The 17,628-nt window shown below is 40.1% G+C and overlaps 1 protein-coding gene across 3 annotated transcripts; it reads left to right on the forward strand.

Annotated features, from left to right (window-relative positions):
- Window positions 1-1,230: 1,230 nt before the first annotated feature.
- On the forward strand, window positions 1,231-16,566 carry LOC116252980 (eukaryotic translation initiation factor 4G-like). Of its 3 annotated transcripts, XM_031627658.2 has the most exons (11): window positions 1,231-1,412; window positions 1,606-1,862; window positions 3,282-3,415; window positions 3,575-3,712; window positions 7,506-7,573; window positions 7,678-7,734; window positions 7,847-9,081; window positions 9,334-9,421; window positions 9,520-12,854; window positions 15,582-15,776; window positions 16,136-16,566. In XM_031627658.2, the coding sequence occupies exons 2-11, from the start codon at window positions 1,666-1,668 to the stop codon at window positions 16,464-16,466; spliced, it is 5,778 nt and encodes a 1,925-aa protein (XP_031483518.1). In that variant the 5' UTR covers window positions 1,231-1,412; window positions 1,606-1,665; the 3' UTR covers window positions 16,467-16,566. The 3 variants fall into 3 exon arrangements, with proteins under 3 accessions (XP_031483518.1, XP_031483515.1, XP_031483513.1); XM_031627655.2 differs by having other exon boundaries at window positions 1,517-1,862; window positions 7,847-9,421; XM_031627653.2 differs by having other exon boundaries at window positions 7,847-9,421.
- Window positions 16,567-17,628: the final 1,062 nt, after the last annotated feature.

Below are 17,628 nucleotides of genomic sequence, written 5' to 3' on the forward strand. Positions count from 1 at the left end.
TAGATCTAATTATATGGATTCCGAAGTAAAGGAGTTGCATGTTTGTCATTTTGACCAAGTCCTTTCCAGGCAGGTGTAAATGGTAGTTGATCAATTTGCAGGAGCAGACAGAATGGATGCAGAAACAGATCATGGCAATTCTCAATCCACAATTAGAAATGCCAACAATTAATTATGGTCTAATTCTGTAACCAGATCATCAGCTTCCGATGTAATGCAATTGAATCCAGAAGCAGAAAGCTTGAAGCAACAACTTCTTTGAAAAATAAAAGGGCCATAGCTTTTTGTTTTTTTACGACGGAAAAAATTATTCATGAGGTGAGGGAACTGATTGCGCCAGTTTAACCTCTTAGAGGGCGTTTGATGGAACGTTCCGCCTCGCAAAATGGACACCTGTATCAACGGCTGTTTGATAGAAACGAGAACGCCTCAAACGCGGAACGTCTTTCCTGCCAATTTGACTGCACAACAAGAAAAGAAACTGATGCATTGGGAACAATCTTTTCCTTGAGCACAGAACAAAAATGGATCAAAAACTGAAATCTGCAATTGTAAACTGAAACAAGCTAAAATAGTGGCTCTTACCACGTTTGATAAAGAAGATCTTCACAAAAGATATGCTCATAAATCTCACATCAATTCTCAAGAAAAGTAGGAATCATGGTGCCGTCCAAGGTTGATCTGGGCATCGTCATTTAACGATGCAACTGTTCTTATTACGAGAAGAAACTGAAACTGTAAAAGAATCAAACCACTTAATAAGTTTCTGCTTTCTTGAAAGGCAATCTTCAAAATGAACTCCAACCACCGTGCTTTACGAAGGCAGATTTATTAAGTTGGCCTTCACTTTTGTTGTGGTTTATATTGAACAACCTTGAATGGATCTTTGTATCGTATTGAAATTTATTCAAAATTGATACGAGTTACATCAATCTTAGACCAATAATACAAACTTAAAGACCAACCTTGTAAAAAATATCGTGGGCATTTCAAGATAATATGATTTGAATTAATTTTTTTATAACTATAATTGGTTTCAATTTATTTGCTCCAATCGAAAAAAAGTAGAAACTAAATCAGTGAACCAGAAACAAATGATGAGGGCAATATTGTCATTTTATTGTAAATACCGGGGGTTAGAGTTAGAGATTACCCGGCCTTTCTGTTTTCTAATGAAAACCTAACTTTTTGACCGACTGCTCTGTTTCGACCCCATTTCTCTCTCTCTCTTCGTATATTTGTATTTTTATCTCTGCCCTTCTCACTCTTCACACACGCACTCTCTCCCTCTTTTCTTCTTCTTCTTCTCTCTCTCTCCCACAATGCCTTCGTCGTCGACCGCCTGATTCATCCACGTCATGATTCCCGCCTATTAGACGGACACCTCTCTGTTCTCTCTCTCTCTTTCAGAGGTGAGGCAATCGAAATCTATCTGCATTCTTCCGTTTCCCGAACTTTCTATTCTAATAACAACGATTTCCGATCTTGCGCGGAAAACGCACGCCGCGGTTTCTAGGGTTTCCCCTCCCTGCGGTCGTTTCCTGCTTGGTTCTCGCGTGTTTGGTTGGAATTGAGGGGGGACCCGTCGGGTGTTTTTGGTTGCAGACTCGAGGAATCGAGAAGGTGGTAGGTGACACCCGAATTTGAAAGAGCCGCTCCGGATTTATGTCCCTCAATCAATCTAGAGTGGAAAGAGCCGAGCAGCACACCCGCAAATCTGGAAGATCTAGTGGACCTGGGCATCAGAGGGGCTTCCACAACGCCAACGCGGTAAAGAGTGGCGCCGCCGGCGCGGGCTCTTCCGCCCCCCCTCCTCCATCTTCCTCCAGTTCTTCGTCGTCATCGGCAAGCGCCAACAGGAGGTTCCTCTCTTCCTCCGGTCTTTTTCTGAATTTGGGTCCGACGGAAACTTGGGTATTGTTTTTGATGGTCGCCTCGATGGGTCTGCGTATCTTCTGTGGTTGTGAAATCGCCGTCTACGAATTTCTCTCTTGCTTCTCTGTTAGGCGATGGTTGATATTGGATTTAGGGTTTGGTGGGTTTTCATTGCTTGTGACGGTTATAGAACTCATTTTACATATGTTACTAGTTGGAGGACATCGTATCTAGGGCTTTTACCCCTGCTTGATGTTGGTTTTTTATGTTTTACCAGTTATGTAATTTGTGGTTAAATTCAGTGGCTGCTGATGTGATGATTTCGTGTCTACTTGTATGTAATTTGCTAAAATGGTTTCTTTTGCTTCTCTGCTTTTAACGTTATTGGTGTATCATGTTGAAGTCGGTCAAATTGGTTGTCAGTCCTTGCAGCTGTTATCATGCATGAAGAGAAATTTCTTTCTTTTTCTTGTGGATTGATGCCCTTTTTCTCGCTTTCATGTTTATTTTTGGTTTTTACTTCAATTACCTTCCCCTTGGAAAAATTCTCATGGAGAAATTTCTTTATTTTTCTTGTGGATCGATGCGCTTTTTCTCGCTATCATGTTTATTTCTGGTTTTTACTTCAATTACCTCCCCCTTGGAAAAGTTCTCATGGGATGACAGAAAAAGACTGGAACTTTTCAGTAAGCAATCACGTTAAAAAGACTTAGTTATTTTCATGAATTTGCCTTCATGCAACCACAACATGACAACTTGCGGTTACGGTCTTAATGCTACCTCTTCGGTGTAGGCATTTTCAATGTTCTGATTTCTGAAGCAATTTTTTATTTAGGTTATTTGATCACCTTCCTCCTGTCGGTTGATGAAGACAAATTCTCTGGTGACCAGCAAAGGAATCAGCACTATTATGTTTTTTTTTTTTTTTTTAATTTAAATTTTCTCCCTGTCCGTTTTATACTTCCTGTTCCTGCTAAGATCCTTCATTTTAATGTTATAAGTAGCTTGTCTGCAGGATGCTTCTGCAATGGAACTCTTCACAATCTAAAATTAGTTGAAGTACCAGTTTACTTGAATTTTGACTTTTAATGTAGCTTGACTTATCCAGTTTAGTATCTACTTTTCTATTATGCATGGTGGCACATACCCTTTCCACATTTGTAGACATGCATTCTGCCATAATGAATTAGAAAGTTAATGGTGCAAAATTATTGGAGCTACTTTTTCCTTTCCGGAGGCTTTATTTGTCTGGATCGCTTGTCATTTGTTTTCATTCCTGTGAATAGATACATAAATTTCTGGTCTAACCAGACTGATATTGTGCGATTCCATGCTTGTTTTTACATTTAGTCGTTTATTTGTTTGTGTTTTCATTTGGTTGCTAACTAAGATATCATTTGTTACAGTTTTAAAAAGAGTAATGGACAAGGAGGGCAGTCAAGGGTGAGCAACATTGCAACAAATTCTGAAGCGAATATAAGCCGTGGATTGCAGAATGGAACACTCCTGCATAACCAGAAACCTGTGGTTCCTTTGCCTGGTATTTGTTTTATTGCACTATCAAGTTGGAACCGTTATTCTCTTCTCTAGTAATGTGGCTTTCTGTTCATCACCATGGGGCCGTGATCACTTTCCTTTGTAATCACTCGCAAACATGTATTAGTGTTGTGTGGATGGGTCTCATGAAGTGACATTGCAGGACCCTCTGGAATGGCAAACCCTGATGTCACTAAGCAGGTCGATCACTCTCATCCAAAAAATGCACAACCTCCTAGGGTTCCTACTTCTCATTCTGGTGCTGCTTCATCAGAATCAACATCAATAGCTTCTCCATCAGGTTCAATTCAAGGCACTGAAACATTTTTTTTTCATTTTTATTTTTGTGTTATGTAGTAAATATTTTCAGATAACTTGATAGTGATTCTCTCTCTCCTGCGCTATTACATTATGTGTTATTATATTCTTAAGCATGTAGAACAGATTGTATGATCTATTCCTTTGAATAGTCAATCGGGGGGCATTGTTGATTAAAGTTAAGGTGTTATAGAACCTAGATATTGTTGAAGGAATTTTCAAATTTTGACTTTATTCTCAATTATTTTTTTGAAAACTCAAGTCATAAAGCATGTTCAGTTTGATTTGATTTGTGTAACCATGGTAATACAATCAATTTTGGACTGTCTATGCTGACATGCAACATGCGGGCTTGGTGATCTTTGTCTTTCTTATTTGGTATTCTCCATTTGGTGGATGTGCTTTTAGGTTTGCAAGTCTCATGTACAATCCAGAAATCTTCCATGAAAATTGCATGATCTCATGGTCTTCGTGGAGTCATACTGTCCTTGAGGGGCGTAGATGATTCGGATCCTGTAAACTGTCATGTAGCTTTCTGTTTTGTTTTGTGAAAGCTGGTTGTAAGGTAGGTTACCTGGATTAAGGTTCGTTACACAATCTGATGTCCTGTGCTTGATTTGTGTGCACCGCATTACTTTGCTGCATCAATTTTAGCATATCATTACAATTTTGATACCATCAAAGTTTGAAATTATCTTGACATTCATTGCAAAAATAGTTCAAAATATCATTTAAGATAATTGGAATAATATTGTCATATCAGCATGATAATAAGATATATTTTTTTCCTTTTAGAAAAATATGCTGTTCACATCTATAAATTTTATGTATATATTATATATTTCTTTGAGAATTTGAATGATTTCTATGAATGCTTGCCAATTTTTATGCAATAAAATGACAAGAAGACCCATAATTTCATTATTTTTATTATTATTTTTATTTTTTTTTTAAATTTATGAATCTTTTCCTAGGAATATTTTAGAGAATTTTGGGGAAAACCTTCTTAAGTGATTGCTAAGAAAAATATTATTGAGTATGAACTATGGAGTATGAAAGAAAGTGGCCACCTTTTTTCAATGTCGATGACAAGGGTTGAAGGTTGGAGCCAACAAGGACAGGGGTTGACAGTTGGAGCAAACATATAACAAGAATTCTTAGAATCCTTTGGGCTTCCTTATTGGTGGTGAACTCACCATAGTGCAAAGTGGTATTTCTTCACTTAATAAAATACAAACCAAGTCTATTTATCCCAGGGAATACACCACTCTGGAAGAGATAGTATTCTGATCCAGGACCCATGGGCCAAGGGACAGTCTCAGGCAGATAGTTTTAATGCCTGCAGGCATCCCAAAAGGTATAAACAGCCCAGGCTTCCTTTAATGATCTAATTAGTCAAGAATACTACTTGGTCATTATGCACCATTCCTAAAATGGCTGAGTTGGGACCTTAAAAAGCTAAATAAAAACAACTTTATAACTACTAAAATGTTAAATAACCAAAAAGATAAAAGAAAACAGAGTCGTGTGCTTTGTGGAGGTGGTTGTTGGGGTGGGCACCTTTGAAAATCAAGTCAGATAAACACATACATACAAATCAAAGTAACTGATTCACATATTGCAATTAGGCAATTAGTATTTATTGCTGGCATCACACCAGCGCAGACTTCTTCAAATGAGTTGATAGGGGTTCAGAAAATGTGCCATTGATGTTGTCGGAATGGAAATGATTTTGGTTCAATAAGGAAAATTTAGTATGCAGGATGTTGAATCACATGCAGTAATGTTCTTATTAGAAGAAACCAAGAGCTGACGCAATTTTCTATAGTGTGTTGGACCCAAAATTGTAAGTGGGTTATAAATGTACTGGTGATATCCATGCTTATACACATCTGTGGAAGATAATACCTATCAGTCACTAATTCCCATTTTGTTGCTGTCAATATTTTCACACCAGGTTTGCAATTGGCAGGACATTCTTCTATGTACACGTTAAACATGTGCAAAACCCTTCTAGGCAACGACATTTATCTTCCCAACAATAAGGACAGAAAAGTAGAACTGACCCCCAAAATGCTAGCCATTCACCAACTAGTAAGAACTAGTTGATCAACTAAGTAGTAGGGAGTAGGGACTAGTTGACCTAGTCGGTTGGCTAGTGTATGGATTGTACCCCAACTATACATGGCCGTGACGTGGTCTGCTGGCTATCTACTAGGGCTGGTAGATAGACAACAACCAGTTGTGTAGGCGAACAACATAAGTAGGCAGCAGGCATTAACTATGTTTGCACCTAGGATGCCTAAGTGGCCTAGTGTGCCCCATGATTGTCGTGCTAGCTTGGGTAGACCTTGCCTATTTCATCATGAAATGTGCCTTGATTGTCGAACTCTTACCCTCAACATAAAGGTCTTAAAGTGAACTCCACCCTACTGTGGTGCTTTTCACAAGTGTATAAGTGATCATATATTCCTAATTCTCATCAGAGGTTTGTCATGGTATGTCTATAATGATCATGAGGGCATAAACTACGTGGATATCAGAGACATTAGCCATTTGCATTTGCCTTGAGTAGGGCTGCACATAAGCTAAACCGGGTGGCTTGACTTTGGCTGAGGCATTAATACTCGCTTGGTAGGCTCAAATTTGAGTAGATCATATTGTCAAAAGGTTTACAACTCGAGCTTGGGGTGGTTGAATTCAACAAAGCTTGAGCCTTGCTTGGCAGAATATGAATTGAGTATAAGGAGTTTTTTTGAAAATCTGCAAAGGTGGCCCATGCCCTAAAGGCATTTTATGTGGCATGAATGTTTTTGACAAGCCTAATTGAGCTTATAGGAGTTAAGTGTGTGCAGGTTGAACTTAATTTGTTTAGTTTTCCAAGTTCAACTTTTGTTTCACACTTGAGTCACATAATAGACAACTTGAGCTGCATCCAAGCTTATGCAAGTTGAGCTCGAGTTACTCGACTTATTGTGTTGCCGTAGCCTTTGTGCAAATTTGCATAATTGGAATATGTTGATCAGTGAAGTGGTCTTGTATGTCCATTGCTCAAGTCCCCAATTATGCCCTCATTTTCTTAACAGTAAGGTGTTTTTTTTATCAAGTGTAATGAAAAGAGAAGCCAATGCATACCTTCTATGGAGCATCCTTGTTGGGACATTCTTGACTCCTGTGACTTTGTTGAACATGGAGTTTTGAGATATTTTTTGGTCAGTGGCATGGATTGCTTGAGTTACATCCTTAGCTACAGCTGCTACACGTTTTCTATTTAATGGTGTTATGTATTTATTGAAAACAGTCGAGTGACAGTGTGACACATCAACAACCATCACATGTCATGAGATAGCTATGGTTTGGGGCAATGTGGCAGTTCGGTGCATGGATCTTAGTGTGTACTGTTGTTTGGATGTTGGATCTAATGTCTATGTGCATCTGTCGCTTCATGGTCACTTGCTGCATGATGTGCAATTGCTTTTTCATTGCAATATTTCTTCATTAATCATTCTGGATTTTTTCATTTCTGTGTAAAAATAATTTCCTTCATGGGTGTGTCCTCTTCGATTGTCTGTCTGTACTCTATATTGAGGTACATGTGGTTCTGTCAACTTGCTGCAAATCTTGAATATGTTTTTTAACAAACTGCTACAGCATGAGGTCCGACTACTGTTAAGAATTGTGTGGAAAAGTGCCAATGAATCTTCTCTTTTATATTCTATTTTTATGTATCTCATGCTTCCTACTCGCTGTTTGTGATTGTTTGTTGTGTTGTACAGGAGATGCCTCAAAAATGTTTCCGCTTCAATTTGGGACCATAACTCCAGGTTTCATGAATGGGATGCAGGTCTGTAGTTGATGCTTTGTTTTTGTCAACTTTGTCTGAACAATTGTTCTTGGCTCTTTTAACTATGATTTTAGCCATTTCACTTATGCAAATTTCTAGTGCAGATACCTGCACGGACCAGTTCTGCACCGCCGAATTTGGATGAGCAAAAAAGAGATCAGGTATCTCTGTCTCTTTGTGTGTGTATTTATGTATGTATGTACAAATGTATGCATGTATCTGTGCTGTTTCTTTTTTCTTCTGTTCCATCCTTTTTTTTCTCCTTTTGTTTAGGCACGCAATGATAGTCGACCTAGCCCTGTACCCGTGGCAGTCGCTACCAAACAGCAGCAGAAGCAGCACCTTCAGCCACCACAACTGCAGCAGCAACAGCAGCAGCATCCTAGAAGGGACTTAGGTGCCAAAGTTACTAATGTTGCTGAGCCAAACCAGCCTTCCCAGCCCAGAAGGGATGCCACTGTACTTCAGACTCCAGTACCACCTCAAACCTCTTCAGCTAAGCCTTCTGTTCTGCCTCTTGCGGGGGGTTCCATTTCTATACCTTTTCAACAGCCTCAAGTAACGACACAATACAGCACTCCAAATTCCCAACAGTCACAGAGTGTTTCTGCTGGCTCACTTCAAATGCCGTTGCCCCTTTCTGTTGGAAATCCTACACAAGTTCAACAGCCGTTATATGTTCACGGATTACAATCCCATCCATTGCAGGCACAAGGTATGATTCATCAGAGTCAGGGACTGGGTTATGCACCACAGATGAACCATCAGCTTGGGCCTCAATTGGGTAACATGGGTATCAGTGTGGCTCAATTTCCTCAACCGACTGTTAACAAATTTGTTACACCACGCAAGGCAGTCAAGATAACTGATCCTAAAACTCATGAAGAATTGAGACTGGATAAGAGAACTGATTCTTTTACTGATACATCATCCTCAGGGCAGACAGTTCAGCTTTCTAGATCTCATGCTGCTGTTGCTACTCAAACCCAGCAACCTATTCCTTCATTCTCTTCCACCCATCCGATCAATTACTACACTCCTATGCAACCTAATTCTTATACTCCGTCAATCTTTTATGCTGGTCAACCTACCCATCCTTTAGCTAATGCCCAGGTAGCTCCTGGGTCTTCAGCTACAAGGTATGGCTATCCAGTTAGCCATGGTGGCCCAACTGTATCTGTTGCAAACCCTGTTGCACTGGGTACCTCCTTGCCTCAATCTAGGTCTGGGCTATCATCACAAGCTAATTCGGACACTATAAATGTAGAAGTAATTACTGCTCCAGCAGCATCTGTTCAGGTAACAGTGAAGCCACCTCCAACAGGTTCACTTCCAGGAAAAGTTGGGATCTCCACTTCTACACCATCTGGTGATTCTTCTTCTGGGAAGAAAGGTGCTGTTGTTCAAACTGAACCTGTTAAGATGTCAAGGCATCAGGAGTCTGGCGCCTCACATTTGCAAAGGTCTACTGAGGGGGCAAGACTGATTTCATCTGCCATGGGAGAGATATTAGCACAGTCTTCATCGACAACTGTTTCTTCAGCAGTGGTTGGTGATGCTGGCCCCGGGAGTTGTATTGAACAGCCAAAATCTGCTTCTGGAATGCCATCACCTCTTAATACATTACATGCCACTGTTAAAAGTCCTGCATCATCTGCTGCAACTGTCGAAGAGAGACAATTATTCACTGTTTCTTCAGTTAATCCTATTACCTTAACTGAAGATCCAGCAAATATCTTAACGAATCCTGAAGGTCGCAAATGGGATCCTCTTAAAAAGTCAGATTCCTTTAAGGATCAGCAGAAGCTGAACAGAAAGGAGCTGCAGCAGTCCGAGTCAGAGAATCAGGTATATGCACCATGGTGTTTAAAATTTATCAGTCTTTTTGCAGTGTATTAGAAGATGCTATATCTATTGGATTCTGTGTGTTTTTTTTTTTTTTGCAGATCTGTAACTCTGCTGGTAAACAGAAATCTTCCTCTGTGGTGTCATCAAAAATTAGTGAAATGAATTCAGAGCATGGTTCCAGAACAGACGAGTCCAAACCAGGTGTGTTGGATGGGACCCTGACCTCTACTCCACGTCTTTCATCCTTCAAGTTGGAGAATAGCAGACCTTCAGAAGTTGTTGAAGTTCCAGAAACAAAAGATGATAAAACTTTATTGGCTTCATCTGGAAGATCCGTCACAGAATTGGAAGTGACAGAAGGACCAATAAATTCTGAGACTACCAGCTCTGTTCCATCTGATGCAGTGCCAGTTGAAGCTGTTGCAGAGGCAGTTAGTCCTGTGAAGCTCTTGCATTCTGATCCTTCTGAAGTAGTGGTAACTATTCCAAAAAGTTCAGTTTCAGGGGATCTGGTCCCTCATGATTTGGGCACAAGAGGCGAAGCCAGTGGTGCATCAGGGTTGGAAGACAGTATAAGCAAAACACCTACTACCAAACTAGAAACTCAAGAAAATATGTCTCTTGTTGGATGTTCTGGTAATAGTCAGAGCACAGATGCAAGTTTGCACCAGGTTCCAGTGGTTGACAAAGTGGAAGAAATATCTGTTCAAATAGACAGTTTGAAGGTTGAACTAGAAGATACGGTTGAAGAGGTATCAGATTCTTCCTTGAGTCGTCCTTCTGATGAAGCTTTGGGAGTTGATGTAGATAAGGAAGAAAGCATGGGTGTTTCCGCTATTGCTTCTCATACAGTTTCAGATTCTGCAGAAACTGAAAATTTGCCTCCTTCAGCACATTTGACTAGAGGTGATTATGAAAAACAAAATGAAAGAGAGAGTAAAATGTCTATTGAAGAGATTGAATCACCAGCTGAATCCACAAGCTCAAGTCGAGAGTCCGCCACTGCTGTACCTGAAGGGACACAGGAACATGAATCTTCTAGGGGTTCAGAAAACCTAAATAGTGGTGTGAGTCCAAGTACTTTGTCAACCTCCAGGGATAAAATGCCATTAGAACAGAGCAGGCCAAAGAGTGTTTCTGGAAAAAAGAAGAAGAAAAGGGAGCTTCTTTCCAAGGCTGATGCTGCTGGGACAACTGCTGATCTTTACATGGCATACAAAACACCGGAAGAAAAGCGAGATGTTGCTGTATCAGAAAATGTGAATACCATGTCTTCAAACATTGATGGTAAGCAGATGCCTGAAGGTGATACGAAGAAGCATGCCTCTAGCAAAGAGGAAGACAGCCATAGCAAATCTGAACTGGATGATTGGGAGGAAGCCGCTGAAATCTCTAGCCCTAAATTGAAAACCTTGGAGAGGTCTGAAGCAGTGCACAATAATAAGTGCTGCATGGAACATGACAGTGGATCTGTAGGTGGAAAAAGATACACCAGAGATTTCCTAATGACCTTCTCAGAGCAGTGTAAGGATCTTCCTCCTGGATTTGAGATTGGATCAGATATAGCAGATCTTCTAATAAATGTTCAATTGAATGCACCCTTTGTTGACCGTGACACGTACCATATGGGTGGAAGAATATTTGATAGACAACCAAGCGGCTCATCTCGACTGGACCGTCGTGGGAGTGGGAACATGGAAGAGGATAGGTGGAATAAATTAACAGCTCCTTTTGTACCTGGACGCACAGACCTTGCATATGGTATTGCAGGTACAACATTTCGTCAAGGTCCAGGTGGAAACCTGGGGGTCCTGAAGAATCCTCGTGGCCATCCAGGAGGACAATATGTTAGTGGAATCCTTTCTGGTCCTATGCAGTCTCTTGGTTCTCCTGGTGGGCTGCCAAGAATGCATGCTGATGCTGATAGGTGGCAGCGTGCTCCCCCTGTTCAGAAGGGCTTGATTCCCTCTCCTCATGCTCAACCTGTGGTCATGCACAAAGCTGAAAAGAGGTATGAGGTTGGCAAAGTATCTGACGAAGAGGAAACTAAGCAGAGACAACTGAAATCCATTCTTAACAAGCTGACTCCTCAAAATTTTGAAAAGCTGTTTGGGCAAGTCAAAGAAGTTAACATTGATAATGTTGTCACTCTTACTGGTGTTATTTCCCAAATTTTTGATAAAGCATTAATGGAGCCAACATTCTGTGAAATGTATGCTGATTTTTGTTCCCGTCTTGCTGGAGCATTACCTGATCTGGTTGAAGGTAATGAAAAGGTTACTTTCAGAAGATTGCTTCTGAATAAATGCCAAGAGGAATTTGAGAGGGGAGAGAAGGAGGAAGCAGAAGCAGATAAAGATGAGGAAGAAGGCGAAACAAAACAGTCTGCAGAGGAGAGAGAAGCAAAGCGGATCAAGGCTCGCAGACGGATGCTGGGTAACATTCGGCTGATTGGTGAACTGTACAAGAAAAAGATGTTAACTGAGAGAATTATGCATGAATGCATCAAGAAGCTACTGGGCCAGTATGAGAATCCTGATGAAGAAGATGTGGAAGCTTTGTGCAAGTTGATGAGCACAATTGGAGCAATAATTGATCATCCCATAGCCAAAGAGCACATGGATGCATATTTTGATAGGATGCACAAGCTGTCAACTAATCAAAAGCTATCTTCTAGGATGCGATTTATGCTGAGAGACACAATTGATCTCAGAAAGAACAAGTGGCAGCAGAGAAGAAAAGTTGAGGGCCCTAAGAAAATTGAGGAAGTGCATCGTGATGCAGCTCAGGAGCGCCAAACACAATCAGGAAGAGCATCTCGTGGTTCTGGCATGAGTTCTTCTGCAAGGAGAGGACAAGCCATTGATTATGGACCTAGAGGATCCACTGGCTTGTCTTCTCCAGGGTCACAGCCACTGGTTTCTCTTCGAGGGACGCCAGCATCTGGTCGCTTTGGTACCCAAGATGTTCGGCTGGAGGATAGACATATTATTGAGAGCAGAACACTTTCAGTTCCATTGCCACAAAGGTCTATAGATGATGATTCAATTACTCTTGGGCCTCAAGGTGGTCTTGCAAAGGGGATGTCTATGAGAGGGCAACCCTCAATGTCAAGTGGGTCTGTAAATGATATTTCGGTAGTGAGTACTGGAGATGCAAGAAGAATGGGAATGTGTCTAGGTGGTTCCAGTTCCACACATTCTCTAGCAGAGTGGACACCAAATAATTCACGGGAGGAGGTTGGTTCTAGGGGTGTTCTGCTTGATAGGCCGAAGTCTGCACATTCTTATGGTCAGCCAAATCATGAGGATCGTGTGAACAGGGATGCAAGAAATACTCCAGTATCTTCAACTGGTCCACATAACTCAATAGACAAATTGCCCGAGGAACAGCTAAGAGAAAAGTCAATATCTGCAATCAAGGAATTTTACAGGTAAGGTTCTTGTTTTTAGTTTCTAATGAGATTCATTGCGAACTCAAGTTATTCATCAAATTATTGGATATGCTAGAGTATGACATTAATTTCGTCTTTTAAATGTTTTTTTATCACTCTTATTCTCAAGGATTTCTGACTCTGCTTTCATAAAAAGCATATAAAGGAGGCATAAGAGCATTCTTGTTTCTTTTATAGTGAAGATATTGTGATTCCATTATCATCTTCATGGAATCATGTTGGGACTATGCACCTAAATTCTATGTGGTCAAAAGCACATGTAGGTGCTGGGTGGCAGCCTAAATGCCTAGCCTGAGGCACTAGACTTGTCAAACAAAATACTTCTAAATTTTTTAAATTTTAATTCTTAAAAAGTTCTAAGTGTGAGGTGGACCTGAATTTCCCCTTCCCCTTATTCTTCTTCCTTTCTCTTTTCCCCAGTTTTTTGTGAAATAGGACTGATGAGGCCCTGTCTAGGTGCTGCCTAGGATTCTTTTGGGGTCTGCCACCTAATTCTGGTTGGCACTATTTGTGCTATTGATCACGAGTAAAGTTAGCAAAGAATGTTCTCTTTATAATTATTAATTTTAGTTTATTCTTTGCCTTCTTCTTTTCTTTCTTTTCCGGTCGTTGGCAACATTCTTTCTTATTGATACCTTGCTTTTGCTCACGTTAGCTTAAAATAATGGAAATGAATTACTCAAACTCATGAGTAGCTTTATATGTAATGGGAAGTTGTTAGGGGACTTTTAAGTGTAAAAGGTTCCTTGGGTTAGAAAATGAGGTAGAGGCTATATTGTCTTGGAAGATAAGACATCACTAGTTGGAGAGGTGTTAGGTGGATGGTGTAAGGACCAGTTATATGGGTAGTCTAGAAAGTTTGTAAGTATTTTTACGGCTATTATCTCCTAATTGGATTGCACGAATGCTGCTTTCTACAAATCCAGGAAAGGACCATGAGCAAACTTTGAGTCATAATGTTCTTGCTGTGGTGAATTTCCCACCATAGAGAGCTTTCAAGGAGATAGCGTAATAGCATCTTTAGGGGCAATTTAGATGATTTTAGGCATGACATATTTCATTTGGCCTCATAACGCTGCAATTTCTTGAAATTGAAAACCTGAATTTCCTCCAGAATTTTGATTGTAAATATGGCCAGAATTTATGTGGTGCTATGCCAGTTCGTGGCACGTATGTTTCTTCCTTAATACTGCGGAAAGGTGGGCTTTTGTCAGTATTTTTTCACCACTTGTGCATCTGGTACTTGGATGGAAGAGACAGGCATCCATATTTAGGACATGTCGATTCAAGTGGGCGTTAAATTTGGGCATGTGCAAAGGGATAGGGTAGAAAGTGTCTTTGGTCGTGTCACCTCCTGCTGTTAAGCCTGCAAAAGTGTCTGGGCATCTTATAGATTGAACCAGTCCATTTTTAGTCCAGTGCCAACTACAGCTGATTGAGCCTGCAAAAGTGGTGTGAGCATCTTATAGGTTGTAATGGTGCATGCATACAACCAATGCCTTTGAGTGGGAGCAAGACAACCAACGAGCAGTTCGCTTTGGAAAGCCATCCCCTGGAGAGCTGAATTCTTTGTAGAAATAGTCGATCCACTGGAAGATACTAAGGCTGATTGGGAAAACTAACTAAACAATCTCCCTGTCAATGGAAAAATCAACAAAGTGATCTGGTTGTATGTGAAGGGCTCATACACCCTGGTGGTTTGTCCCCAGGATCCTTCTAGTTATTGGACTTCTTGATAAAATTGATCCCCATCATCATAAGCTGCAGTATCTGTTCTATCTTCAGTAAGGTCCCTGGGAATGGAAGAAATGCTGTTACTACTTACTACTCACCGTTTTCTATTTGAATTCTCCATGGTTGGTGAGCGTCTCTCTTCCCTTGCTGCTGCTTTACAAACTGTGTGAAGGAAGAGTGGGCAGAAGGGAAATGTCAACCATTTTTTTACAGATGGTGATTAGATGGAATGCTCCTTGAAATCAACAAGCATGTAGCCGTTATTCTTTTTTTTTCCTTCAATAAGAAAGTGGAAGAGGTCTCCTGGGCTACACTGATATGGCAGAACATTCATTGGAAAGGTTGCTCCCTGTTCTTACATGGATCGATAGGCCAAACTTTTTGGTGTTTCATTTCGTTTTCCTTTTTAGGGGAACAAAGACATGACCAATAATGGTCACGTTTCCTCTCGTCCTTGCTTTCTTGCTGCCTGTTTTCAACTCTTATCATTTTCAGGACTCCAAATTTTGAGATGTGGGTAAACATTCTCATGCTAGTGAGCTCAATGATTTTATTGTAGAACAAATAATTTATTAATCATGATTTATTTTCTTTCATTTTCCTTTTTGCTCTTGCTTTTTCCTCCATCTTTTACCAGCTTATCCTTTGTTCATCGGCTTATTCTTCGTCAAATACCAGCATTTAATTTTAAAGCACAGAATTGGGCCTTTCTCTCTCTCTCTCTCTCTTACGCTATATATATATATATATATATATATATATATATATAAAATTGTTTGTGTGTGTGCTCCTCTATGAACAAGCTGGTGTGCATGCATGCAGATTCCTTTTGTATTGCAAGTACGTGCTTACAGTCACCAATGATTTCGTTTTTCTTTTTTTGCTAGTGCAGCTTTTGACACTAGACTTTCTTCATGCAGTTTATTGAAAGTTTTGAAACTTAACTGATCTGCAATTGGTTTTCACTTTCAGTGCAAATGATGAGGAAGAAGTTGCTTCATGTGTGAAGGAATTGAATGCGCCAAATTTCTATCCCACTATGGTGTCTCTCTGGGTCACAGATTCTTTTGAGCGAAAGAACATAGAGAGAGACCGTTTAACAAAATTACTTGTTTCTCTCTGCAAATCAAGGAACCATTTGCTGAGTCAACGGCAGCTCATCAATGGGTATGTGTTCTGCTTTGGTAGTAGAAGTTGGGTAGAAAACGGTTGAGTTTATACTCCACGATTTGGTCTCCTTGCTGGCCTGACTTCTTCAATGAGCTTTTGTGGTGGCTTATTGCTTGAGCTTCTCATATTCCAAGCATCACTGCCTTTTTAGAGTCCCAACTTCATTCGAGCCTCTTGATCTTTGAAATGATAAGACTTTTTGAACATGGGTGTGCAAATAGTGGTGATAGTTCTTGCACCCTCAGGTTCTAGGACCTGAGCGACATGCATAAAACTGCGTCTCAAAGCCCTTAAATAATTTTTCCTGAATATTTCATGCTTTGTTCAATTTATGTCTGATGCACTTCTATTTCCAGGTTCGAGTCTGTCTTTGCTACCTTGCCCGATGCAATATATGATGCGCCTAAAGCACCTGAATTCCTTGGTGGCATTCTTGCAAAGGTGATTTTAGAAAACATTATTAGTCTAAAGGATGTAGGAAGATTGATACATGAAGGAGGTGAGGAGCCTGGTAGCCTTACGGAATCTGGAATCGCATCAGACGTCCTTGGTAGTATTCTGGAGGTTATAAAGGAGGAGAAAGGTGATACTTTGTTGAAAGACATCCGCAAAAATTCTGAGATTCGACTGGAGGAATTCCTCCCTCCGGACCCTAGAAAGCAGGCGAAGCTCATAGCCTTTATTTAGAAGCATATGCTATGTATACTCGCCCCTGCCTAGTTGTTAGGGTGCTACGATTTGCAGTTATCATCTTGTTCATGGCTCTATATATTAAGTCTTTTTGGCATATCTTGTTCTTCTGTTAGCTTATTCATTGTCTCCATGAATTGTGCACTTGAGGTAATCACTAGCTGATTTTGAGGCCAGCTAAGCTTGAATACAGTTTTGAGTCCATGATTACAAATGATGCGGATTTTATTGTCGCCTTTGGGTAATGCTTATTGGGCAAATAATTAATGCCTGTGGAAGGACCGTAGAAACTAGCTCTGTTTCAATAAAACCCTCTAAACCAATAAAATGTAACAAACTATGTGTTCGACAAATCTGCGTGATACTTGTTTGTTAAGGCTAATGTCATATTTATGATAATGCTTGTTACGAGAGACTGGGTCCATCCCCATTGATATCAGCTTTTAGTTGCATCGCCTTGAGTGAACGTCCCTAGTATGAACAGCATTTCTTTGTTCTCATTTTTGTACGTGACAATGAAACCTGGTCAATCCATGTACATTATTGTTGTATTCCGTTTGTCACGGTTCACAAATTGTGTCCTCTGGCCGTTGATCGGACCCTTTTTTTTTCTCCCTTTTGTATGAAGATTTTATTTTATTTTTTTATCAGTTTCTCATGCAGATTTTCAGGTCCTTGTTTATTTCCAAGTGTGAAGAAAAACCATGAAGTCTTTGTCACCAGCTGGCATCATACGATCGAACTCAAAACCTCGAGTGGGGTCGTGGTAGTTTATTGGTAATTTTGTGTAGTGCTTCTGCCCGATACATTCAACCTTCTTACTATCATTAAATTGTATAAGATTATATAAATCCTTTTTTACTCTTGAGTGATCAGAGATGGAAGAAGTACTTGGAAGTCCCTTTGTTCTCATGCCTTTACACAAAAGGACTGCACGCCGTTGACTTTATATAATGGTTTTGATTAGTAAACACCCCATTCTGTTCGTGTATGCACTCCTGCAGTATGGAGCTGCTGTGGGGATTATATATACAATCTTGAAAAATCAATGTTGTCGGAACTATATATATATATATATATATAACTTACATCCAATGATATGGTTTAAAAATATAATTTCTATCAAATAAATTGCATGATTTGAAATATCATTTCATGT

This window comes from Nymphaea colorata, chromosome 4 (assembly GCF_008831285.2).
Source record: "Nymphaea colorata isolate Beijing-Zhang1983 chromosome 4, ASM883128v2, whole genome shotgun sequence".
In the NCBI taxonomy this organism is placed as follows: Eukaryota; Viridiplantae; Streptophyta; class Magnoliopsida; order Nymphaeales; family Nymphaeaceae; genus Nymphaea; species Nymphaea colorata.

Bases quoted from the DNA above. Each gene is read 5' to 3' on its own strand.
- LOC116252980 (XM_031627655.2), top strand. From the start codon at position 1,666: ATGTCCCTCAATCAATCTAGAGTGGAAAGAGCCGAGCAGCACACCCGC. The intron at 7,735-7,846 runs GTATCTCTGTCT...CCTTTTGTTTAG, and splicing joins ATGAGCAAAAAAGAGATCAG to GCACGCAATGATAGTCGACC. The intron at 15,777-16,135 runs GTATGTGTTCTG...TTCTATTTCCAG, and splicing joins CAACGGCAGCTCATCAATGG to GTTCGAGTCTGTCTTTGCTA.